This window comes from Ruditapes philippinarum, unplaced genomic scaffold, assembly GCF_026571515.1.
Source record: "Ruditapes philippinarum isolate M1 unplaced genomic scaffold, ASM2657151v2 ctg4407_1_1_1_1, whole genome shotgun sequence".
Classification (NCBI taxonomy): Eukaryota; Metazoa; Mollusca; class Bivalvia; order Venerida; family Veneridae; genus Ruditapes; species Ruditapes philippinarum.
In genome coordinates, this window is record NW_026852923.1 from 48966 (window position 1) to 76855 (window position 27890).

At 30.7% G+C, this 27890-nt stretch overlaps 1 protein-coding gene across 1 annotated transcript in view; it reads right to left on the minus strand.

The window, feature by feature from the left end:
* Positions 1–27890, minus strand: part of LOC132728282 (protein big brother-like) — a 67481-nt gene that overhangs the window by 26961 nt on the left and 12630 nt on the right. The window contains exon 5 of the mRNA XM_060713908.1: positions 27539–27658. Within this exon, the coding sequence (XP_060569891.1) occupies positions 27539–27658 (120 nt within the window). The remainder of the gene's footprint in view (positions 1–27538; positions 27659–27890) is intronic.

Below are 27890 nucleotides of genomic sequence, written 5' to 3' on the forward strand. Positions count from 1 at the left end.
AAGCTTCTGTGAAAGTTTGAACAAAATCCGTTGAGAAATGTAGGACGAGTTCAGCACAGAAGAATTTGTTCACTATAATTATATTGATAATTCTGTATAATGAAAAACAAGTTACAAAGTAGACATGAAAAAATATATCATATCTTTTTTAAATTACCTCCAAAGATGATATGACCTTTGACTGCCAAATCAAGTTAAAATCATGTAAACAGGATTTTCAATGTTAATGTCACTGTGACCTTGACCTTGGAGCCAGCCATGCGGAACATGCGTTCTGCACGTCATCTTGATGTGGTAAACATTTGTCTGAAGTTTCATCAAAATTCTTCAAAGGGTTGAAGAGTTACAGAGCGGACAGGATTTTCAATGTTAATGTCACTGTGACCTTGACCTTGGAGCCAGCCATGCGGAACATGCGTTCTGCACGTCATCTTGATGTGGTAAACATTTGTCTGAAGTTTCATCAAAATTCTTCAAAGGGTTGAAGAGTTACAGAGCGGACAGGATTTTCAATGTTAATGTCACTGTGACCTTGACCTTGGAGCCAGCCATGCAGAACATGCGTTCTGCACGTCATCTTGATGTGGTAAACATTTGTCTGAAGTTTCATCAAAATTCTTCAAAGGGTTGAAGAGCTACAGAGCGGACACAATTTCGTTTGACGCCCGCCCGCCCATCCGCCCAATGTCACTGTGACCTTGACCTTGGAGCCAGCCATGCGGAACATGCGTTCTGCACGTCATCTTGATGTGGTAAACATTTGTCTGAAGTTTCATCAAAATTCTTCAAAGGGTTGAAGAGTTACAGAGCGGACAGGATTTTCAATGTTAATGTCACTGTGACCTTGACCTTGGAGCCAGCCATGCGGAACATGCGTTCTGCACGTCATCTTGATGTGGTAAACATTTGTCTGAAGTTTCATCAAAATTCTTCAAAGGGTTGAAAAGTTACAGAGCGGACACAATTTCGTTTGACGCCCGCCCGCCCATCCGCCCAGCCGCCCATCCGCCCATCCGCCCATCCGCCCGCCATACCCCAATCTAATAACCAGGATTTTCAAAATTGAAAACCTGGTTAACAAAGGTGTTATATAAGTACATTGAACAATCTATGTTATGTCAATTGGGTAAGCATCAGATTTGTAATCCTCACTCAGATAATATTACATGCATATGTTAAAATGTATGTTAGCTTATTATGTCATCACATACCAAAATTGTTATACATGTTGATTCTAATAAAGTAAAGAAATATTAACTCGAACTTTATCATAAAAAAAATTCCTGTAAGAGTTAAACCTGTTGTTAAAGACCAACCCATTGATACTTGTATCCTATGGCCGGATACATACAAGTTACACTGCATATTAAAGTAGTTACAAAAAGAATATGTTCTCCCTCCATTCATTTATCTTATGTCTACCCACACTTTAATAATGGCATATTGGTGAGAACTTTACACAGAAAAACCACACCATTCAAGAGGGAATGGCCCTATAATTCTACATTTGAATTTTCCAGACCAAGTCCTAATAATGAGAAATTTTAATTCTATGCCAAAGAAAATTCAAAAGCTACACACCAAAAAATTCTAGGAAAGGGAGACCACTGTAGAGAGCAATAATAAAAATGATAAACAAAATTGGCAAGCAACAGAAATTGTTTTCACCAAACTAGGTTTGCCACCAACATAAATAGGTTAGTCACTTCAGATGTGTCTGAAGCCTTGTGGACCTAAGAGTTCTCCCTTATATGAAAGGTTGATTGAAATCCGGTGAAAGATGTAGGAGTTAGGGAATATAGAAGAAATGATTTATATTCATGTGACGGCCCGGCAAACCACTGTGGCATTCACAATCAAAATCTTGTGTCTGTTATTGAGAACGCAACATTTCTGTCAGCCTCAAACATGGATGTACTGGTTTAAGTTTTAAATTTTTAAGGACTGTATTATTAACCACTATGCTTGCAATCATAATGTACATAAAATTGATACACTTATTAATGAAAAAAATCAAAAAATCTACAAAACAACAATTTTTCTTCAAATTTATATGACAGGCCATGTTTAAACATGAAAAAACGCGATTTAGGGTAATTTCAAGTATTTTCATCATTTTCTGTTAACCCATTTTAACTTCATATACACGCCTTTTAACGCCTTTTTCACCCCCCCCCCCCCTTTTTGTTGTCTCAAATGATGAAAAAATGCCTTATTTAGGCCCCAAACACTTGTTTTTGTATGAGAAATGTTGTTAAAAATAGTGACCTCTTTTTCAGCGCGGCCCCCCAACCAAAAGATACATCAGGGGGTTGCCAGAAGGGGGATGTGCCCCCTTCTGTTTGGGGGGTTTGAAGGGGGGCAGAGTCCCCCTCATCGCCAAGAAAATTTTGGACTTGTGAGAGGCATGTTGTTGCAAGGGCAATGGTCCAGTCAACATTTGTGCCAAGTTTGATTAGTGTTGAAGCAGTTTTTATAGTATTATAGCAATTTGAACTTGTAACTTGAGACTTTTCAATGAAAACAGCCATTTTTCACAAAATGCTCATGAAGTAATTGGTTAAATTTTACCTGTACAGAGGTTCCACCCCTTCTAGGAAGACCAGGACAGTTTGCTCTGAAAGTGGTTTCAACACATAAATCTGAACTAAATATTCAAAATAAAGCTACACAACATTTAACAATAAAACCATACAACATTTTACCATATTTTCGTGCCAAAAAATCCATACAAAAAACAACAACATGCAAAGGGCATACAATATCAATATTTATCGCATGCTATTACTTGTTTGCAATGTAATTAACTATGTGATATGATGAATCAATCACTATAGGGTATAATATAACAAGATCAGTGTGATATGACAAATTCTATGTGATATGATAGGACAAACACAATGTGATATTATATATTGCAAAAACTAAATGATATAGCAAAAACATTGTGATATGATATACCAAAACTATGTGATATGATAGGACAAAACATTCTCATATGATAGAACACAATGTTGTATGATTTGATATAAACTATGTGATATAAGATAAAACCTATGTGAAGATAAAACCTATGTGATACATGTATATGATAAACATAATTATGTGAAAGAAGATTACACCTATGTGATATAAGATTACACCTTTGTTATATAAGATAAAACACTATGTGATATGATAGGACAAAAACTTATGTTATATGATCAGACAAACACTATAATTATTATATAAAATAAAACACTATGTGATATGATAGGACAAAAACATATGTAAAAAAAAATGTGATAAGATGTACATGTATCTCATCTATACTGAAAACTTATTGACCTGGTATGATAAAATCTATGTGAGATGATATAACAGCAAAATATGATATGCAATAGTTATATAATCCATAAATTATATGGTATATATTATTTCATATAATTTCAAATTAATTTCTTTAAGCAATCTGTCAGATACTTTGCATTGTATGATCTTGGGTTTAAAGGGACTCCACTGAGGTTTTTTAACATGACAGGACTGAAAATAATTTTTCCAGATAAATGCACCATTTGATGTAGGTTTAGACCACTAATCTTTGTGCAAAATTTCAGATCATTCGCGCACTTCGTTTTTCCAGATTAATTATTCATATTGTAAAAAATGACCCAAAATGAAAAGCGTTTAAACGCTTTTCACTCAAATCGGGCTAAGAAAAGCATAAAAATACGATTTTCAATTTAATTCAAAGTATATTTCTTAACTATCTTTGCAAATATTTCTGTTTAAACTGCCCCAGCTCATTTATGTAAGAAATTCAAATGTTATGTTTTCGGCTTTTAAACCTCAGTGGAATCCCTTTAAAAATAAATGGGTGTTGCTTTTTAGATAGGGTAAGTAATACATGTAGTTAACTTTTTCATCTTTTTAAAAACAAGTTTATCATTTAAATTTTGTGACCGCTAACAGCAGTAATGTTATAATCAGTAAAACAGCTATTTATAGGCCAGCCTGCAGTTGTGATTGATCATGAAATCTTTTCTATGGTCATTTGCACTGTACTTCTGCTGCACTTGCATGTTCAGAAGTTATCAGTTCCTTGCAAAAGTGAAGGCAACTAGTACTGGTAAACTGCTGAACAGCCTGCCCATGAATGCTGCCGTGGTTTAACCATGCTCTGGTAAATTTAATGTGGCTTACTGCCATAATCCAGAGTGAAAACTACCAACACCACCTTTAGCAGAAGACTTGTCAGACACAATTGGTAACCATTGATAAGTTACCTTACCATAGGCATGCTAATATTACCAGTGGTTACAAACAAAACTAAGTTTTGCAGACAGACTTAAAGTGCAATGGTATGGCTAGTATGTCTCAGTTATAATGTTCATTCAAAATGGCCATCTTGAATGTTTTATGAAACTTGAATTTATCATATAAGGCTGATATTATATTGTGCAAATACAGAATTTAAAAAAAGTGCTGATTTAATAAGAAACATACTTGTTTTGTGATAATATTTATCAATTAAAATACAAATTACAACAAAAACTGGACCAAATTTAAAGGATCAAATTTACAATCACGGTATGTTGGCTGGTAATGCCATTGGTACTGGAACCACTATAACAGGAATATCAGTCTTACTTTTTAACATCTGAACAAATTTTACCTCATATATAACTAGTAAGCAAACATTTTAATTCAAGAAAAACTGGTAGGTTTTATCATTATTAAGTAATATTTTAATAGTTTGTAATTCCTAGCTTGCTGTAAAGATTATTGGAATCTTCACGTTCATCTGGAGGCTTGTGCCTTAAAATACAAACCAATCCTAAATATACATGTATCGTGTTAAAAAGGATATATTCTCTAGAATTATTTTCTCAAGTCATGGAAAAAAGGTCTGAATTCATTTCAGACTAAACCTATCTAAAAATATTCCCCTACTCACCCCTCCTCACCCAACCTAACCTTCAGTCCCGTCAACATAAATATTTCAGGTTGATCCATACTAATCTTAAGTTTCAGACCTATCTCAAAATCCCCTGTTAATGCAAAGATTTTAAACTGGTGTCCCTCTTTTATTTTGTATGCTCTTACAAAACTTTACTCCTAAATACAAAAGTTTCAGTGTTATATGGACCTACCCTTACCCAACTGACCCCTTCTCCCCAAATCTCCCTTTAGAACAAGGTTTCAGACTGGTGCCTGTTTAAGCCAATCCCAAATACATGTACTCTTTTTAAGACCAAAAAGTCAGGATTTGGGTTAATGTTATAAATCACATTGACACTAAATACAATGTAGGTTATATAGCGTCTTCCCAACTTAACTAATGAAGGAAGACCTCAGGTGCCCCTATACACATTTTAAGGCACCTGATGTGGTTCACTAAAATTCTCAGTAACCCTTAATCGGACATTTTTCGCAGACAGTTTTACAGTACAAATGTACTTATTATAACTAATACCTTGTTAATAATCACAATGGTATCATGATACTTCACGATTTCTTCCTCGTCTCAGAAATATCCAAGTTTTATTAGTTTATTTTCATAATTTCCTATAACTCCCCCTATATTGAGCATTATACCAGTTTCACATTTCTTGGTAAGACGATTTAACGACTGACATAATTAAACATCTTGAAATCCTTAGAAATACTAGTACATGGATACCTAGATAATATGATACCGGTAATATAATACAAATAATATCATACTGGTTATATGATAACTGTTATATGATACCAGTTTTATAAATAACTTGTCAGTTGTGCTTTCATTCTTTTTCTTGTTATTTTCCATTCATGTTTTTTAACTCTATGAACTGTTTCTGTATATTTCCATTGTTGTTTTTCATTCACTATTTCAGATTGTTTTAAACATTTCATTAAAAAAAAAATATTCATGGAATTTTTTCAAGAAATTTTTATTGCATTATATAAAACAGACTTACTGTTACTTTAGAAATGCATTCTGATTTAAAAATTAAACAAGTATTCCAAGTTTGAGGTGATTTTTGGACAGCTATTGAGAAATTAACCTTAGAGGGTAAAAAGTAATAAAGGTGCATATCTTTGCAAAAGATATATTTTTAGGATAATCTACCCTTCTGCAAAGTTTGAAGTGAATAGCTCTGAAAGTCATTAAAAAATTGGACCTGACAAAAAAAAGTTAACCAGGGCTTAAAGTTAAAGTTGAAAAAGGGTCATAACTCTGCATAAAATAATTTTAGCATTATATGGCATTTAGAAATGTACAAAAAATCTCCTTATGTGGTGCACTTTAATGATAAAAAACATGTATACAAAGTTTGAAGAGAATAGCTTTTATAGCTTCTAAGAAAATGGGTTTAACGAAAAAGTTAATCAATGCTGACGCCTGAACAAGAGGGTCATGACGATACAATGTAGCTCCACTTTTTTTATCAGAACATATTCTCTGATATTTCATCTAAGATCACTTCCTTTTCTCTATATAACCTAATATGAGCCGCGTCATGACAAAACCAACATAATTGGTTTGCGACCAGCATGGATCCAGACCAGCCTGCGCATCTGCGCAGTCCGATCAGGATCCATACTGTTTGCTATCAGTTTCTCCTCTTGTTATATGGTTGGTAAGCGAACAACATGGATCCTGATCAGACTGCGCAGGCTGGTCTGGATCCATGCTATTCGCAAACCCATTATGTTGGTTTTGTCATGACGCAGCTCATGTGGTCTTCGGACTGAATTGGGACGAATGAAAATAAAACAAGAACGAAATAATCGTTTTCAATAATTAACAAAAATTATAATTTATTCAATATGGCTTTAACACAACAGACAATTGATAAAATATATGGAACAATCACAATGTCACAATTAAATCATACACAAATTCACAATATCGGCAAATATGTTTAACACTTCAATACTATATCAAATCTCCAAACATTATTTTATTGCAATTTTTATTCATTGAAATTTGTCCCCAGCATAATATATCCCTACTTTGGACCAATACTGCTGTCTGTCCAATGAGAGGCCAATAGAATTTATATTGGATCAACAATAAGCCTATGAGGCTTGCTCAAGTAAAATAAGAAAAAATACATAAATTGTTTAGTTAAAGAAGATGAAAAACAAAACAAATAATACAACATATCTCAGTGAAGGCCAAAATATATAAATCTAAGAACCTTATTTTCTTCCTTGAAATTATATAATTCAAACAATAAAAAAAATTTAATAAGCTATTTTTCATAAGTTATAATTCATATATTTAACACTTTGAAAGTGCTGATAATTTATGTAGATTTACACTTTACCACCAGTATCGAGCCTGGCTAGTCTGTCTGACTGGGCTCTACACTGTTGGCTACTCAATTCAGTGTTCCGATTCTAAATTCCCTAAAAATAAGAATGGACTGTTCCAAAATCAAAGCAGGTCATGTCCATTTTACAAATTCAGGGATTGAACAAGAAAACTAGTTTCCAAGATTTCCAAATCCAGATCAAAACACTAAAAATAAGGCAGATACATGTACAATAATATAGATACAAATTGTATATTTTTAACTAAAGTACATAAAAATATCCAGTTATTTTTCTTACACAATTAAAATCGTTCCTGGTTGGTTTTTAAAAAAAAGATGCTTGTATATCATAAAATATCATAAAAAAATTCCTATCAAATTTTCATTTTAATTTCTTTATAAAACTTACGGTTGCAGTGCTTATTTTCTATCGGTGTATTGGCATAATTTGATAATTCAACAACAAAAAAAGCAACAGCAACAAGTACTGGATACGATTTGATTGTCAACACCAGAAGAAAAAAAAAACAACAATATTTTGAAAATTCATCAGACTAAATTTCTAATAGATAACAGAAATATCTACCTTATCACTTTTCATTATGAAAACAAAGACTTGTTTTAAAGTTTAATTTGAATAAACTGTAATAATATAATATAGGCAGTTACTTCATTACGATCCACTACAACTTTACTGTGTTAGGCCACGCTGCTACTTTTGGTAACATGTGAATTCTTTTATGGAAATCAACAAGCTTCTTACTAACATGGTGAAAAACCTGTGCAAACTATTTACAATTTATTACAAATTAAACAGTACAAAATATTGTCTGAAAAAAAAAAAGAAGAAGAAGAAAAAAAAAGTCACAAAAACACGAATTGAAAATATGAAATTCTGCTATTTTAAAACAAGTGTAAATACGAAACCTAAAATCGGACAAACATTTTCCATATCATTGTCCATATATCTTTTTTTTTGCATTAAAAGTGCAATTTCAAAACAAAGTTTTTCAAATTTCCTATATATGGTATTAATTAAATTTATCTCGTTCAAAAAAAATTATATAAGTACATCTAAAAGTAAATACTGTAATAAGATAGCTATAAATTTTAACTTAATTTGGGCTTAACTCCCTAGTGAAAATGCCATTTAAAGACAGTCAATTTGAAAATTGTAACATTTAAGAAGAAAAAAAAATTTTTTAAAAAAAAAGAAAAGACTCGTAAACCAGTATCTAAGAAGCCAGCTGGAAGGTTGTTGCATATAAACCAAGGAGATAAATTTAGAAAATGTTGCGCTTATTATTGGAGATTTTTTAATGGTAGAAAAACACTGTTCAATAGATCTAATTCAAATTATACCATTATAACATTAAATTATACCATTTAAGGATTTTGGAAGCTAAGTTAAAGGTCAGAACATAAACTTGAATGGTGTACAATGGAAGAATTAACCATAAATTTCAAATTATCGCACTTTTCGACATCATTAGTATTTTCTTTAAAGATGAGCAGGCATGATTTAAGATGAGTTTAACAACACTAACCTATGCTTAATGGAAGCACAATGGTATTTACAGTGAAAGGTTATCGATCATTAGCGATTGTTTTTTCTGCAACGAAAATACCGTATGCATCTAAATAAAGGAATGGGTAAAAAAATAAAATCTCTAAATATTCGGGGGATTTAATATACAATACAAAAATTAAATATCAAAATACATATTATTAAATATCAACAAGAATTAATAAGTAAATATAGACCTAATATTATTGTAAAACAAGTGAAAAGTATTTCTTGAACTATTAGGAGTATCCTTCTCAATAAAGAAGATAGTATTCTATGATTGTTCGAGACCAAAAAAAATTTTTAAAAAATGAAAAATAGAAGAATATGAGATTCATGAGAGGGTGAGCGAATATAATGGCAAAGCTGTATAAGGAGTGCCGAATACGGAGACCCTGTATATATGTTGTTATACAAGATGTGAAGACTTTAAGACGCTAGTTTCAATATACATTGTACATGCATTTATTATAGCTAAAATGTGGTGAAAGACTGAAGGCCTCAAGTCTGCGTCCTTGATTTAGTTTAGACAGAATTTATTTAAGTTCAAATTGTGTTGGAAGCTACAATCTAATAGAATCCATTCCTGTAACCAACTAGTACTATTAAATCAAGCAATAAGTGTGAAGAGTCTTAATCAAGGAAACAACCGCTTGCCCCTGAAAGGATTTGAACCCATGTGGCTAGTAATTCTTAGATAACTAATCAATGTGTTAACCACTCGGCCACCTTGCATGTTTATTTAATCAGTGCTGGTCTTAAATATTGGCAGCTTGGTTTCTGCGCTTAATACAGAGGAAAACTCTAAAATCCTTTGCAACTTCTAAAATCTCTATGAAGTTCTAAAATTCAAAATGTGAAATGAGGATAACATCAATTGAAACAATTAGGTCAACTTGGTAAAAAAGTACAGCTTTAAAATAAAGTACATGTGACATTGCCTTCAGATGCATCAAATGTCCTAAATGCAATGAACCAAAAGTTCGGCAAAAGTAGTGATTAAATACATAGAGAAAAACTGCATTGCGTTTTACGATACGAGGAAATTTTTTTAATAAATTTTGCGGTTGAAATTGAAATAATTAATATAAATGCCCTTAAACCTTTCTTCTAAGCAATATGCTTTAAACAAGAGGCGGGAGTCCAACTTTTGCAGGTCAAATATCGTATTTTGTAACAGTAGTTTAACGTATGCAGCTGCAGCACGTTTATTTAGATATGAAAAATGCCTAGGGGGTGCTTATTTGGTGAATTACACTTTAAAAACATTCGTTTTAAAAATAACGGACATATTTTTTCTTTCATTTCTCAAAAATTTCCAGCTTGTATTCTTAGTATCATCTGGTGATGAAGAATAATCGGGAACATATTTTATTTTCATTTTGATCTGTGTGATACCCAATTTGCAATATCATGTTATTTTTTTTCACTGAAAACACGTCAATAACCCTGTAATTAAATGTTCTTTTAACAAAAATGCATCCATGTAATTTTCGTCAACTGATTCGAAGGTTCGATCATGAGCGATAATCGATTACGCATCTAACAAAAAAAACCATTCCACCTGGGCTTGACATATAGCCCAAATTAAAATTCATGAATTTTTCTGTAAGAAATTAGTGAAAAGTGTACTATAGTTGTATACAAGAACGGGGCTTGAGGGCTAACAAAAAAAGAATACTTAACATAATGATTATATGTCCCAAACACTTTGCCATTCATACGATTGTACAAGAGGAGAGGAAATTTTACTTCACCTTTCAACTTAAATGACTTAAATTGATCTTGATTCAACGTTTGCTGCTATCTCAAAGTAAAAAAAAATAACCCCATCCAAAAATCCAGTACTTAGACTAATATGGCATCATCAAAGAATGACATACTATATTCACCATTTATTTTTACAGCACAAGAGACAGATATATATAACCATTGTATTATTTTTGTTCAATGGATGTTATCCAGAACTCAACAAATGAGGGTATTTCCTATCTAACCATAATGGCTGACAAGAGTAATAATGGCTGAAAAATATTATAATGGCTGACAAGAGTAATATAAAAACAAGAGTCATAATGGCTGACAATGGTCTAATTGCTGGAAAATGTAATAATGGCTATCAAGAGTCATAATGGCCAAAAAAGGTCATAATGGCTGACAAAAGAGCAATGGCTGACAAGAGTAATAATGACAAGACCAGGGCTTAGAACGAAACTGGTCTATCTGCTTCTATTTCTATATAAAGATAAATCAGTTTCACTCAAAGCCCTCGAAGAGTAATAATGGCTAACAAGAGTAATAAAGGCTAACAAGAGTCATAATGGCCGACAAAGGTCATAATGGCGGAGACAAGAGCAATGGCTGACAAGAGAACTATAATAGCTGGCAAGAGCATTGATCACCAATATGAGAGCCATGATGGCTGACATGAGAGTTATAATGAGGAATATTAGAACCATAATGGGGAACAAGAGCCATTATTGCCCATATGAGAGTCATAATAGTCAATAAGAATGCCATAATGGCTGATAGAAGAGTACATTGTAAACACAAAAAAGTAAAACAAGGTGGCTGCTAGTTTGCAAACTGACAATTTGAATACTGCAAAATCATTATTATTCTTGGGGCATAGGTCAATTCACGAATTTCAGATCCAACGAAATTGAATATTATATTTACAATACATCAGATGGAGAAAAATCCAAGTTTAGAAAAAAAAATGTTAAAAAAAAAACACCTAGAAATAATGCAATGTTTAAAAAAAATGATTATTTAAAATTTTTTTTATAGTTCTGTCAATTCTTTAATATCTAAATATTGTAAAGAATAAAAAACATTTAAATACTACAGTATAAAATAAATTGTATGCAATTATTATTATTTGTTTTTATTTTTGTATTTTTTACTTTGCTACACGACATTAAATAAATATTCAACAGATTTAACATTTCAACAATATAAAATTTCAGTAATTTAACAAAAATTTGTAATAATATGTATCTTGGCCAAAATAAAGTGATAATGAAATAAGTGGTAACACTCTAAAGAAAAAAAAAGGTAAGTTCTCTGGATTTGAAATTATTTTTGGAATTTAAAATGATATACCTAAATTAACCAGTGTGTACATGTATTTTTAATTTTTATTTATTAATGCTGTAATATCTTTATCGATATTTGATGCAAAAATTGTCAAAAGATCGGAACAAAAATAAAAAATTTGGTGAGTTTACCAAGACAGTTTACTCAATACCAGTTTATTTTGGCCTTTTTTATTAGCAAAAGTTAACTTTTGACATTTTTTTTTTTTTAATTTCTTTTAAACTAACTTTTAAATAACAAAATCACATACAAGTCTATAACATAAATTTTACATTCTTTTCAATTTTTTTAAAATAATATAATGAGACTTCATGGTTTTGTGGAGTAAAAACAAAACTGGCCATTTTCCCTCTTTTTTTTTACAATAAGAGAAATTGATTTGTACATAAACCCTTAGCTGGCTGGCACCATGATATTTCTACCCACATGAAAAGTTCAGTTCAAGATCAGTGGGCACATCCATTTTCTATTTCTTTAGGAAAATGAAAGAAAGGCAATAGAATTTTGAATTGAAAAGTTTTTCCTGCACTGACATGTATACAAACATTTTTCATTTATTTTTTTTATAAGTCCAGTTCATTATCCCCATAGCTCCTAATTGATTAAGCCAAACTACAACTTATATTCCCCAATTCCAATGAAGGTGGTTGCATGAGCAAAGGTTTTTTTTTGTATAGAGTCATATTTTTTTGTTGTTGAATAAACTACAAAAATGCACATGTACATTGTAATGTTGTCAATACGATAACTTAATTCCGAGAGTAAAATTTCAACAAATATAATAAAAAAATTTAAAAACAATTTTTTCTAACATATTATTAAACTCTAGGAAATACAAAATGTACATTTAAGAAAATAAAATACCAACGTTAACTAAACATCATTTATCACTCGTTACCAGAGGCAATTAAAATAAATAAGATTTTATAAAACTGTAAATTGTAATGTTTAACACATTTTAATAGTAACAAAATCAAACGTTAACGTAATGAAAATCGTTCCAAGTATCTTGTTAAAAATCTAAACATTCGTAATTTCAGAATAAAATGGATTTGATGAAACATCCCTCATAGAAGTAAAATCGTTTAAATATCTCGATAAACATCTAAATTTTCGTAATTTTATAATGAAATGGTTGCGATGAAATTCAACATTCAAAAAAGTCAATCATCTGTGTTTCTAATGTAATCAGAGGTGAAATTTGACGCGGGTCGAAAAAAATAGAAAACATGACGGCCGTTTCTTAAAAATTGCAATCGTATCTGTTTTAAAGAGATTTTTTTTCAACTCGGAACATCTGACATGGTAAATCAATCAGAACTATTGACCCGCCCATTGTACAATTTTGCATTAAAATCAGAAGGTTAATAACAGGTTACGATAAAAAGGTCTCAATACAAATAAAAAAAGTCGTCTGTTCAAATTGAAAATCTGAAAAACAATATTATGTAAATTCAATCAACAAGCAACAAATTATTGTAATGTGACAAAAGCAGTTTGATGTTTCATATTCACATTATCAATTCTGAATCAATTCACATTATGAAATTATCAAAAATGAAAAAAAAAAAGGAAAAATATCTGTTGTTGATATTAAAGAGAAACTTGTGATTACATGACTGGGGCTGAGTTAACAGTAACAGATTTACAACAATAAAAGAATAAAATTTGTTTGATCTTTTGATTTTATGACGTTTCAAGACATTTCAGTAAAACGCAACTACAGCGATAGTAGTAACTAAAGATTTTAACAATTTAAAAAAAACAAAAAAACAATCAATGCTAGGACAAGTTATTGAATTAATTCAATAAAAATAAAATGATGAAAATATAAACTTAAATCAGGCATTGAAAATAAAAGACGTTTAACTTCAACAATTAACAGTGAACTATATAAGTACAACATTTATAACTATCGGTTTTCTTACATTTCACAATGGCTAAAACTTTCAACATATCTTTTATACGTATTTACAAAAAAATATTTTAAAAAATAGTTATGCAACAACACAAGAAAAGTGTTTTTTTGAATATCAAATACATGATTTAACATATGTGTCAACAATACACAGGGAATACATACATATGTGTAAGTAGTACACATTGGTTCTTAAAATATCATATGAAATGATAACTTTGTTGACATATTGAATGGAATAATATTAGTGATGTTGGACGTGATGTTTAACCATATAATGTTAACCGGTTTACGATACCTGTAACGGGTTCTGATACCTGTAACCGGTTTACAATACCTGTAACCGGTTTACGATACCTGTAACCAGTTTACGATACCTGTAACTGGTTTACGATACCTGTAACTGGTTTACAATACCTGTAACCGGTTAACGATAATTGTTACAGCCCCTATTCAATTAAAAGTTACATAACCCATTTCGTACTGTACAGTACCTCACAGCATTTTTTAAATCATTGATCAGGGGAGATAATTATTAATAAGCATGGTTTTGTAATCTTAATCGCTACCGAAAGCATATGATTGCAAAATTATCAATAATTTTCAATAAAATATACTTTGATAAGTATCATTAATACACTTGTTACTATATATAGTAACAAAATTGCCTATGATTTCAACTGATAATGAGTGTCACGTGACCTATTATGAGTTTGCGGCCCGGGGCCGAGAACTAGTTATCAACTTATCAGCCCGCAGAACATGTGCACGTGCACAAACTGAAACAATGACGTCATATTTTACGTCATCAAACAGTTAACTTTAAATGTGAAAGTAGGTTGTCAGCACGAATCGCTTTATTTTTATTATGAGAGCTTAAGAGTATTAAGTACAAACACATTTTTGTTACTATTGAAATTTGAAGAAATAATACGACACATTCATTCCAAAAAAATGAGAATAAAACTTGCTTCTACATTCTACTGCTTTGAACACACAAACAGTAAACATCTCTGTACAGAACAGTAGAAGAGTAGACAAGAATTTCAACAAAAGAACTTTGTTGTTTTTGTTGTTTTTTGGGGTTTTTTTAATACTAGACCACTTTTAGATCTACCAAGTGTATTAAAGACATTAATACACGTCAGAGTAGGGCCCGAAGGTGATATTCGGCCCTGAATGAATAATGGCCCTCGGGCTGAAGCCCTCGGGTCCATTATTCATTTTGCGGGCCGATTATCACCTTCCGGCCCTCTCCTGCTGTGTATTAACCTCTTAGTCTTCTCTAAAGTGTGCACTTGTTTGCAATTCTAATTTTTTTAACGAGTTGTTTTACCAAGTTGTTTTAACACTATGAATTTTCTTTAAACGGACTTCACTGAGATTTTTGACATTACCTGACTGGACTGGAAATACTTTTTCAAGATTAGTGTAACCTCTGATGTAGGTCAGACTGGACCAATAACTTGTTTGTTTTTGGGTTTTACGTCACATCGACACAGTATAGGTCATATTACGACGTTCCAGCTTTACTGGTGGAGGAAGACCTCAGGTGCCCTTCAATGCATTATTTCAGGCACGAACTGGCACCTGAGTAGAACCACCGACGTTCCGTAAGCCTACTGGATAGCTTCCTCACATGAAAGAATCGCTTCCTCACCAATAACTTGTAATACAATACATATTGTACCATCAAACATGTAAATCGTTTAAGAACCACGTCATTTGCCAATGAACATGTACAACCTTACTAAGATAGAAAGCTGTCAGTGAGCAAGATGTTTTGCTGTTCCTTATTATGAAGAAGCTTATTGATCTTTTTTAGCATTGGTCAATTTCACAATATAAATTAACCAATCAAATTTGAAGAATTAAATACTTGTCTTATGCTTATACAAAACTTTAATCCAGCATAGACTTAATTTCCCAAAAGAGCTCTACCATTGGTCAATTTCAAAAGTATGTTCTTAATGTACCAATCATATTCAAGGAATTCCAGACTGGTCTGAGACTTGTAAAATTTAAATCAACTGTTGAACTTATCCCAAAATAACATTCACTAGGGACCTGGAAGTGAAAGTTTTATACTCTAAATGGAAAATGGGCCTGTATTTAATTTAGAACAGAAAACAGTGGTCTTCCACTGAGAGCCTTTTCTAATTGTAAATGACAACTTTTATATTTGATTGTAGCAAATGAAAAGTAAAATATACAGATAAGTAATATATAATTGTTCTATTTCTTTAAAAAACTATCAGCATTGACTTCCTACTACATGTATGTAAACATGTATTAACCATCACTGAATTGTGAAATTTGTGTGAGTATTGCGTTGTATTACAAAATATCTATTTTTAGCATCCACTATGTAATTACGCATGATGTACTTTTAAGTCTCTGTGTAATTTATTACAGATGAAACTGAATTTGTTTATTTCTTAATCTGCTTGATTTGTATTACTTTGAATGTGGAGCTGTTTCATTAAAGTTTAGGGGCTTAGGGGATTTCATATTAAAATGAAAAAATTGAGCTGGACCAACAGTATAGATCGAGCCTGGTCAGTCTTCATAGAATGAACAGGCTGGCCTGGTTCTATACTGTTGGCAGGGGCTGATCTGGTTGCAACAGGCCTAGGGTTTACCTTTTGACATGTTTTATATTTTCAAAGTATGTATGGTAATTGCCTATTTGTATTATTTAAATGCTGGTTTAGTACAGTATTCAGTATGTATATTTTATAAGAGTATGCGTGAGGCAGTGAGCAACATGACTTTTTGTAATACAAAATTGTAATTAAAACAAAGTAATTTCAATATAGTTATTACATACAGCTACAATCTCAAAATAGTAGTAAAAATATGTAATAATTAAAAAAACAAATTAAGATTTATTGTTTGTTAAGCCAGCATAAATGTCATAATCTTAGGTTTTTTTTGGAACATTTAAATTTAAATGTTTTATGTAAAAACAAAATGTATACTATGCTAATTCATAAACAGTCTTAGAGAACAGAATTGTAGACCTTTAGTTAATAAGGAATGGTTTTAAAAAGTCTGACAATAAAGCAAGAAGCCCTCGACTGTTATATTTTCCAAAACCTATGATATGAATGGGAAGAATATGGTGTGAATACAAAGACTGCACCAGGCAGATTTATTTGACAAACAGAAATAACACATCATTAACCCTTTACCTCCTGAAATTATGAAATGAACTTGACCAGATATGACTTTGGAACAGTCCATTCAAAGTTTAAGGGATTTTAATATCAAGAAAAACCAGCAACCAAAAAAAGTGCAACCAACAGTTATAGTGCCTAAGGTTATCTGGCACAGATGTACAGGCCGGCCTGGCTGCACACTGGTGGCAAAGATCGTCACTTCTGGTATTCCAGCAGGTAAAGGGTTAATTATCGTAAAATGAAATAAGCCACGTCACGACAACACCAACATAATGTGTTTGCGACCAGCATTGATCCAGACCAGCCTGCGCATTCGCGCAGTCTGATCAGGATCCATGCTGTTTGCTTACAAACCCAAGAGCAAGTAGAGAACTGATAGCGAACAGCACTGATCCTGATCAGACTGCGCGGATGCGCATGCTGGTCTGGATCCATGCTGGTCGCAAACCCATTATGTTGGTTTTGTCATGACACGGCTCAAGTATGAAAGACAATCCATAAATGGATAGATAAGCCCCTCCTCTTCAGGACAATGTAATATGTATTTCTCACTGTAAGTAATGGTCAAAAATGTTTTAATATTACAATGTATATACAATATGAAAGTGTTTTATCGATGGCGATGTTTTGTTACTTTTTACATCATATATTAAGACATTGTTTAGGTCAAGTCATATCTTTGAAGGTATTAAGACCTTCTGCAAGAGTCGATGCTCTGTGAATAAGTGTGGGCACTAGTAGACAAACCAAATTCTAACAACTTTCCTGAGTCGCCTGGATTGGTTTTTATGTATTGAAAAGTTTAAAGAAATTTGTTTGTTTTGTAATCAAACTCTAAGTTCCTAGTGGTTTTAAGAACTTATTAAATTTTTTGTGGAAGTTCCTAGATTTTAAAATTTCATACAGAAATGAAACTGTTTATTAGGAAAAATAATTTGTCTTGTAAATTATAGTTATAATTGGCTGAATTTGTTTTAATTAAATAACAGTACAGTTTCGTCAAGCAAACTAAATTAGCATTTAACATTTCTTTAATTACATAACAGCTAATTTTAAAAACTTAAGACAGTTTTACTTACAATTATTTAAAAAATTAATGTTAAGTTATCAGTCATGTAACATTTAACACAATGAACTAAAATGAACAAAAAGTAAAACAATAAACTAACTTTACATAAGCCATATTGTACATTGCCGTAGACTCTTCGTAACGTATACTCCTGTTTGTTTTTAAATTTTTTAAAAATTTCCCCCTTTATGTGAAATCCCATCCCAAGTCCACTCATTTTTTTTTATCCATTCCCCATTTTAAAATTTCTATAAATCAATGTGGAATCTATCCATTAGTTTCCTAAACATCGTCAAGAATGGCAACGACAACAATAACAACAACAATTTCCAAGCACTTTGCTCCCCTTAAGCAATAAAATGTTCACTTCTGTACAAGTCTATATACCTTTTTTCTTTTTTTTTCGATAAAGTAAACAAAGGCACGGCATAATGTTTTCTAAACAGATCGCATCCTTTTGAAACTCAATGATTACAATCATCTATCTGTTTAAAAATCATTTTTCAACAAAAATAATTTAAGTTGACTGTAGACTAGAACATAAACCGTCGTTAACTGGGTGGATTCTGAAAATCGAAACAGAATTGAAAGAATACATGATAAACTGAAAGGCATTATACAAGAAAAGTGACAAAAAAAACCCAATTTTATTAAAGACTTCTAACAACACTGTTATACATAAATCTTAACCCTTTTGTTGCCAAATAGACTTTTCATCCTTTATAATTTTGAATTGTCTACTATATTGTGTTAAATGTCGATATGAAAATACTTAAATCAGGTAGCCAACAGTAAAGAGCATGATCCGGTTGTCTCAAGCATTCAAAGGGTAAAAGTTCATTAATCTATAACTGTGTTGCATCAAGCCCTTGAATAACCTAAGATATAACTTAAGTTTACAAACAACAATCATATCTTCTGTTGTATATTCCAAATTTTATCACATGGCGCCATTTATTTTTCATGTAATATAACCAATATGTATTTACTTATATTAAAGACGTGTAATGTTACATAGTTGATCAACCTTGTTAAATGCTTAAACATATGTATTTAGTCTTTGTTATAAACAGAATCTCACATTTGTTATCATAATTATAATATAAAGTTTTCATAAACTTGTTCAATAAATTGTCATATAGCTTGCCATAACCTTGGCCTTAGCTTTAAAACAATTTCTTGAACTTATTTAATAACATTTTTTGTTATATGGCAACTTATGTGAGATCCTATATATATCTGCTAGTTATAACTTTATTGACAGTTAAACTGGCACTTGAGACTTCAATTTCATTTTTGAACAACATTTAATAGTAGATTCTCTAATTCAAATAGTGAAATGAAAATTCAAACACGATTTCAGGTCAAAACACAAATATTTTCATTCCTGATTTTACATTGCAAGTTTCATTCAGCATTCTTCTAAGATTTTTCCCCAAATCTCACAACCTTAGCAGTATAACATATTCTATTACACTTTTAATTTATCATTAGCCTCAATGTAAGAAAGACTTGCTTAAGATAATGCTATTGAATTTTAGCAGGGAGATTTAAACAATGACACTGATGATAAACAGATAATGTCAATGGTAAATCATCATGTCATTACTATTACAATAATGTCATCGTTGTTTTGGTAACATCATTATTATAAAGATCATGTTATTGTTACAGTGATCATATCATTACAAAATAGATCAAAGTGATCATTTCATATCTAAATAAATCATTTAACTACTTCATAGATCATTTTAGCACAACATTGATCATTTTATTGTTATATTGATCATATCATTGTTATGTTGATAATGTCATTGTTATAGTGATAATGACATTGTTTTAACTGTCTTGTCATTATTATATTGATAATGTCATTGTTATGTTGATAATGTTATAGGTGTATCATGTCATTGTTATATTGATCATGTCATTGTTATAGTGATCATGTCATTGTTGTAAGTGATCATGTCACTGTTATATTGATCATATCATTGTTATATTGATCATGTCATTGTTATATTGATAATGTCATTGTTATATTGATCATATAATTGTTATATTGATCATGTCATTGTTATATCATGTCATTGTTATATTGATCATTTCACTCTTACATAGATCATGTCACTGTTGTATTGGTCATGTCATTGTTACATTAATCATGCCATTATTACATTGATCATGTCATTGTTATATCATATCATATAGATCATGTGATTACCATAATATTGATCATATGATTATCATATATTGATTATTTGATTGTCATATGATCATGTGATTGCTGTATTCATCACATGATTGCAATAATATTTATCATGTGACTGCCATATATTTATCATTTGATTGCCATATATTGATCATGTGACTGCTGTATCGATCATGTGATTGCCATAATATTGATCATGTAATTGCCATATTTTGATTGTCATATAGATCATGTGATTGCCATAATATTGATCATGTGATTGCCATATATTGATTGTTGGATTGTCATATAGATCATGTGATTGCCATATAGTTGATTGTTGGAGTGTTATATAGATCATGTGATTGCCATATATTGATTGTTGGGTAAGTGTCATATAGATCATGTGATTGCCATATATTGATTATTGAAGTGTTATATAGATCATGTGATTGCCATATATTGATTGTTGGAGTGTCATATAGATCATGTGATTGCTGTATAGATCATGTGATTGTCATAATATTGATCATGTGATTGCCATATATTGATTGTTTGAGTGTCATATAGATCATGTGATTGCCATATATTGATTGTTGGAGTGTTATATAGATCATGTGATTGCCATATATTGATTGTTGGAGTGTCATATAGATCACGTGATTGCTGTATAGATCATGTGATTGTCATATTGATAATGTGATTGGCATAATCATGTGATTGCCATAATATTGATCATGTTATTGTCATATGTTAATTATATGATTGTCATATTGATTCATGTGATTGTCATATAAATAATGTGATTTAGATAAAATTATTATCCTTGTCTGAGATTTGAAAATGAACATTTTGTAGCAGAATCCTAACATAAAACTTGGATAAAACTACTTAATGAAACTGCAAGTAAAACATGAATTTTGGTAATTTTGACATATTTTAACAATTAACAAATAATTAGAACAACTTTAAACGTTGGCTTGAGGGCAATCAGCATGGACTTAGACATTATCTTATAATTATAAACATGTACATGTTTAAGCAGATATATGAGATTAGCATGTAAGTTTTAAGAAAATCTAAAATTTTTAATTATCATTATCATTGAAGATAACAGGTCTTGATTTTTTAAACCAATATTACTTATCATTTAAAATATGTTTTCAAAATATATAAAATTATTAAAAAATTCTGAAATATATTTATTTTTTAATTTATTTTTTAAACAAAAACCTGTACCATACCACCTCAAAAATGGACAGTACTGGTAATGTTATGGTAAAAATAGCAGCAAAATTTTCAGATGTAAATCATTATAGAAAGCTAAGCAGAAGTAGAGAAATATCTCAAATACAGAGTTAACTACAATAGTAAGGTGTAAAAGCCAGGGTACATATGTACACAAGATGCACAAGACTTTCAAAAAATATATGAGCCGTGTCATGACAAAACCAACGTAATGCATTTGCGACCAGCATGAATCCAGACCAGCCTGCGCATCCGCGCAGTCTGATCAAGATCCATGCTGTTCGCTATCAGTTTCTCTACTTGTTATAGGGTTTGTGAGCGAACAGCATGGATCCTGATCAGAATGCGCAGGCGGGTCTGGATCCATGCTGGTCGCAAACCCATTATGTTGGTTTTGTCATGACATGGCTCATATAACAATACAAGTATGTAAGAAAATGCTCTTTCAAAATCCAGCCCAGCACTAGTACTCTTTATTGACCCAATATATATCTAATAAAATTAAGTTTATCATTAAAAAAAACCTCTTTAGCACATTAAACATAGTACACCATATTGGCCCAATATAATATTATGTTAACCAAAATTAAGTTTATGATAAAAAAATCCCTTAGCCCAATAGAGTTAGTACCCAATATATGTGTTCAATAAAATTATATATAAAGTTAATGACAGACAAACCTTGGCCCAATATTGGCAATACAAAATCTAGTTAATAAAAAACAATTTTTTCCTTCTTATAAGATATATATTCACAACAATGGCCAACAAAATGTATTTAAATGAAATACAATTCAAATGCTTAGTTATCATTCAATATTGAACCAACATTGGCTGCATATATCATATGACACAAACATCTAAGATAAGAAACCTTCCCCTCTCCAAGCTAATGTCCTATAATAACCAATACTGAACATACAATAACTGTTTAATGATGCAATAATAAATAATAATAACCCATGCCCTTACAGATTTATTTCCCATATTAACCATTCAAAATGTTTATCAATGAAATTAATTACAAAGTCAATTGCATTCCCTTTCAACCTAGAATGCCATATTGGCCCAATATTGGCCTATCAAAATCTATATACATGTACAAGATGTTCATATGTAATTAAAGGGCTCAATATTTATATATAAAAAACTGAAGGAGCCAATATTTTGCCTAAGACCTTATAGTGAAAAAATGGATTTTCAATTCAAAGACTGACAAATTTCAAAATGTTGTGCAATTCTAATAGATTATAAAATTAATATGCTCAACATTTTTTTTCCAAGGCCTAAAAGCTTAAGCATTTTATTACAAGATTTCAACACATGAAAAAATCTGCTTTTTGTCTACTTTAAAGCATTTAATATTTCCCAAAAACATAAAATACTACATCATAAAAAATTTGATCTCAGTAAATAAAATGCAAGTTAAGTTTTAAGTCATAAAATATACAGGTCATAAAAAACAACAAAACATCCAAAAATAGATATAAAAATATTGACAAATATTAAATGTACAAAATCCTCTTCAATGTTAGTGATAAACACTCCTTTTAGATTTTTAAAAAGTGTCTGTCTGGAGTTATCTCCTGGAAAAAAATGTTATCTTCCCAAAAGTAGGTTTTGAAAAAAAGAAAGAAAAAGATTTTACCTTTAACGCAAAGGGGGTTTCTTTAGGCAGGTAATTCATGACAAGAAGGGATGGTTGAGCTTTATTTAGAAATAACAGATTATGAAGTAAAACTGTTTATCAGGTGGACTTTTAACAGAGGTTGTTTTAAGCAGATGATTCTGTGTAAAGCATATGGCAGTCAATAATGAATGGTTCTGTCAATTTTTAGTGTTATTTTTTTTTAAGAATTGGGATCTTATTTAACTATTTTACAAAACAACAATAAATGAATCATAAAATCAAAGCAAAATTTAGAAACCCAAGAAAGATTTGTACTAGTACTTCATTTTACTGACCTGAACAGAAAAATTTTCCTTCGGAAGACTGTATCAATTCTCACAAAGTTTCTGGTTATCATTAAAAGGTGGAAAATAGTAACTATGACCTATGACATTTTCATGACATCATACTTATGACATCATATTCATGACATCATACTCATGACATCATAACTATGACATCAATATCATGACACTATAATCATACTCAATACTAAAGTTTGATACATAGGGAGTAAGAAAATAGACAACATCTATATTAAAACTCATACATTTTATTTTCAAAAAAAAATCTTTCAGTCATTTTTCAACAAACATGATAAAATATTTCAAAATAAATATAAAAAAAAATTGTACAAGCAAAAACAAAAACTGTCTCTATAACAATGTAAAAACAGATATATACATAATAAATGCATTTTAAAACTCATTTAATTCCTAAAATGACATGAAAAATCACTAAAGCTTTTAATGTGTAAGTTAAGTTAACATTAAAGTGTATCCAGACAAAATATCATTGTGTAATAGTATTTTATCATTTACATATTAAAACACTCAAAATATTTATCATTAAAATCTGTATTTTAAATGAAATGCTGCAGTAAATTTCTTCTTAATTTTCATCAAATCATAAATTCTATATATATCTTATGTAACCCTATCATTATTCAGAATATCTGGTGAATTTTAAGCTTAAAGGATGTAAGGGGGGTGGGGCAGGGAGTGGGGAGGAGTAATATTTGGGCTAGTGCATTATCTTAGGCACTGGCATGTACTTTGGTAGGTGGTCAGAAAAATCAGCATTCTTCAAAAAGATAGAATGGAAAAAAAAATTGCCAAGTGTGATTTTCTCTTTTAAACGTTTCTCTTTACAATACACTATCTTTATCAATCTTATCAATGTGTTTTTTAAAAAAAAATAATAAAATAATAAAAAAAGAAACAACAACTACAAAAAGCAAACATATCCATCAGGATTTTGCCTGCTAAATTTGCTAGATAAAAAGTATTAAAATGCTAAAATTGAGTTTGTTATTTTGCCAAATAAAAGAAAAAATCTGTAGGCATGCCCCTTCAAATAAGAATATTAAAATTATTCATGTCACAAGCTTAATACATGGTTACCAGACCAAACAAGCAAGTATATCCTGGATTCAATTTGACAATGATTTGTCTACAAAAGATTTGTAAAACACTGTTAAACAAAAAAAACACCTGCTAGTCATAGATCATATGTTGTATAGACAGGACCAATTATCATCATCTATCATCTCAATTATATTTATTGAATGACGCTATTTATTAGAATAAAAGTTAGATATAATATCATTCGAATAAACAAGTTTAAAGCATAAAATATAATTTTATAAACATAACATTATAATAGTTTTACCATTTTAATTTTCTTGGCCGTAAGTCATATGTTGTTTTTTAAAATTTCTAAATTCATTCTTAAAGTTTTGGAACAATTGCCACTCAATAAAAAAAAGTCTCATCTACCACCCCATCCCTATCCCTCCAAAATATGAAGAAAAAAAAATTCATTAAAGATAACAACTAGTTACAATTTCACCACGTTTTTTTACAAATGTTGAAAATTAAAGAAAATTATATGCTTCATTGCGGACCTTAGGTCACCACTTTACTTTTATTGTTACCTTTCTTCTGAACTTTCCCTCTCTACAGAAGGAAAAAAAATTGTAATTGAACAACTCTATTACAATCAAATGACATCAGGAAAAAAATCATAATGAGATCTTATTGTAATTTTTTTCTATTTCTCTAATTCCTAGATAACTTCATCAATAGAAAAATCTCTAGACTGAGTTATTTTTTCTGTAATTGTACAATTATCCCGTACAAAAACTACCTTCTTTTGAAAAAAAATTGAAGAGCAGTGCTATTAATAGCTTGTCATAGAAAAAAATTCTTTGTAAGCTTATTATCAAATTGCTTTATAAAACGATTCCTCTGTAATCAGCTTTAATAGAAAAAACAATAGGGGTCGATAACATTCGTAAAAAACACACCCGTACAACATGTGCCTAGTAATTGCACAAGGACGCAATTCACATAAAACATTCGAAAGGTCTATGAAAAAGTTGAACTTTATAATCAAAAAGCAATTTTTCTTCCAAGAAAATGAAAAATAAAATAATATGGCCCCTTACTTCCTTTCCATATTTAAGAACGTAATTGACTGTATTTCCAAATACATCCGAGATGGATTTATCTTTTTAAGAAAAAGTTCATCTGCAGGTGAAAAAAAATGCTAGTAAAACTACCACTCAGCTCAATATCAGAGGCCATTTCATGTTGGGTAGAATAACAGTAAGGGCTCATTCAAGTGCAATGTCAGGAGTTATAAGCCAAGTGTCTGAAATGACTTGTAAACTCTAATATTCTAAATTTTCTGAACACAAATATAAAAGTTTCTGTATAATACATCAGTCACTAAATAACTTCAACAATCCTCTGTCCCGAACCACTGGCACATATTACACAAAAAAGTGTCAAAAACTTTCCGCTCAACTTTTGATTTTGAATAATGGCATCCTTCACTATATGAATAATGAATAAATTCACCAAATGAATAATGACACACATAGTTCCATCATACTGAATAATGACATCTGAAATATCCATTCATAGACCAAAGGCAAACTAACTGCTGTATAAACTTACAGGGAAAACATTTATTCATTAACAAGCAGTTTTTCATCAATTTTCACACAAGAAAGTTGATCAGAATTGGGGAGGAAATTATATATAAGCTGGAAACCCTTAGGGTTCAATGATTTTGAAAAGTACAACATAAATAATATCACAAATCAATAACAATGAAAGAAATAAACAAAAACTATATACATTATACAATAGACCCTGAGAATCAATATCTTACAATGCAGTAGTTATTCCTTTGCAATAAATTTAGACTGTGTCTATAAAATTGGCAGATAATACGTGTAGATGAAAAAAATCTTGTGACCCAGTCTTATGAAATTGTATTTTCATTTGTTTGCCAGAATGAGGCTACAGTAATATCCAATCAAATGCTGTTATTTTGAGACGTTCATTTCCTGACTCTGACAAGAAAGAGTTTCAAATTGTATTTTTGATATCTGAAGAACTAACAAGCAAAAAATTTGCTTTTTAAAACTTTTTTTTCTGTTTATTTTGTTTGCTGATAAGTAAAAACTACCTGCAGTAGAAAAAGACTAGAAATGACTATAGAGATATGAAAGGCTGTATCAATTAAGTTCAAAAAGAAATTGGAAGAAAGAAATCTAACAAAGTTTTAATTCTGCTGTTTTCTGACCTGAATACAGGACAATCTACTTTTCTGTTCTCGGCAAGAATTTTGACAAGCTATTATTATGGCAGGTAATCCATAACAGTTTTTTTTTTCAACATTTTCATAAATAACTTCTTTTTTTTTTTTAAAGGAAAATAAATATTTCATTTGCCTCATTTCACATATTTCTGGCAGGGTTTTGTGTATAAGTGTACAATATATAGTCACAAGAGTCATGCAAAATAGCTTTAAGCAGAGCAAGCATGCAAAATAAAGTTTAAAACCCTTATTATTTTTCCCACTTCCTATAATATATATATAAAAAAAATTTGATACAGCAGGACACCCACAAGTGTCTTCTGAAAGTCAGTTTGAAGAACTGAATTCTTGTTGTAAAATTATAAAAATCATATTCACTTAACAGACGAGAGAAAAAAATACTTTACAAGTATATTCTACAAGGAAATGAAATGAAAACTTAAATATATACATATACAGCCTATGACTATGTATAATCAATGGATCTATGGTAATAAATGATTGAAAGTGTTTTGCTCAAAGTCCTACTGATTGCCCTATTAAATAAGCCAAAATTTTTGGCCATTTCTTTTTTCTTTTGAAAGTTTTCTATTATGTTTTTACAAATAAAAATTGAAAACAAAAGCCGTCACATCACAACACAATTTACGTGCCACTACGACTTGCGCTCTTCTGAAAAATTTAACAACGCCTGAACTACCTCTGCTTCTGCCTCCGCCCTTCGTTCTTGTTCTTCTCTATAGTGACGCTGACGATTTTCAAAATCTTGAAGCTGTCTCTGATATTGGTCCATTTGTTGCCGTAATAAATTATCTTCTACCTGAAAAAACGTAAAAAGAATAATCTCAGTTAATGTTTTTTTGGTTGCCTTTTTTTCCCCTCAAGATTTCTCCTTAATAAATAGCCTTATTGTGTGTTTTTTCTTTCTTTTTTTTCGTGTTACAGAATAAAAAGTTATTGTTGTTTTGTAGTAAGCAATGACAGGCAACTATCACTATATCACAGCCTTGTCTTCCATGTTCCGAAAGTTTTATTATTAGGGGTGTTTTCCC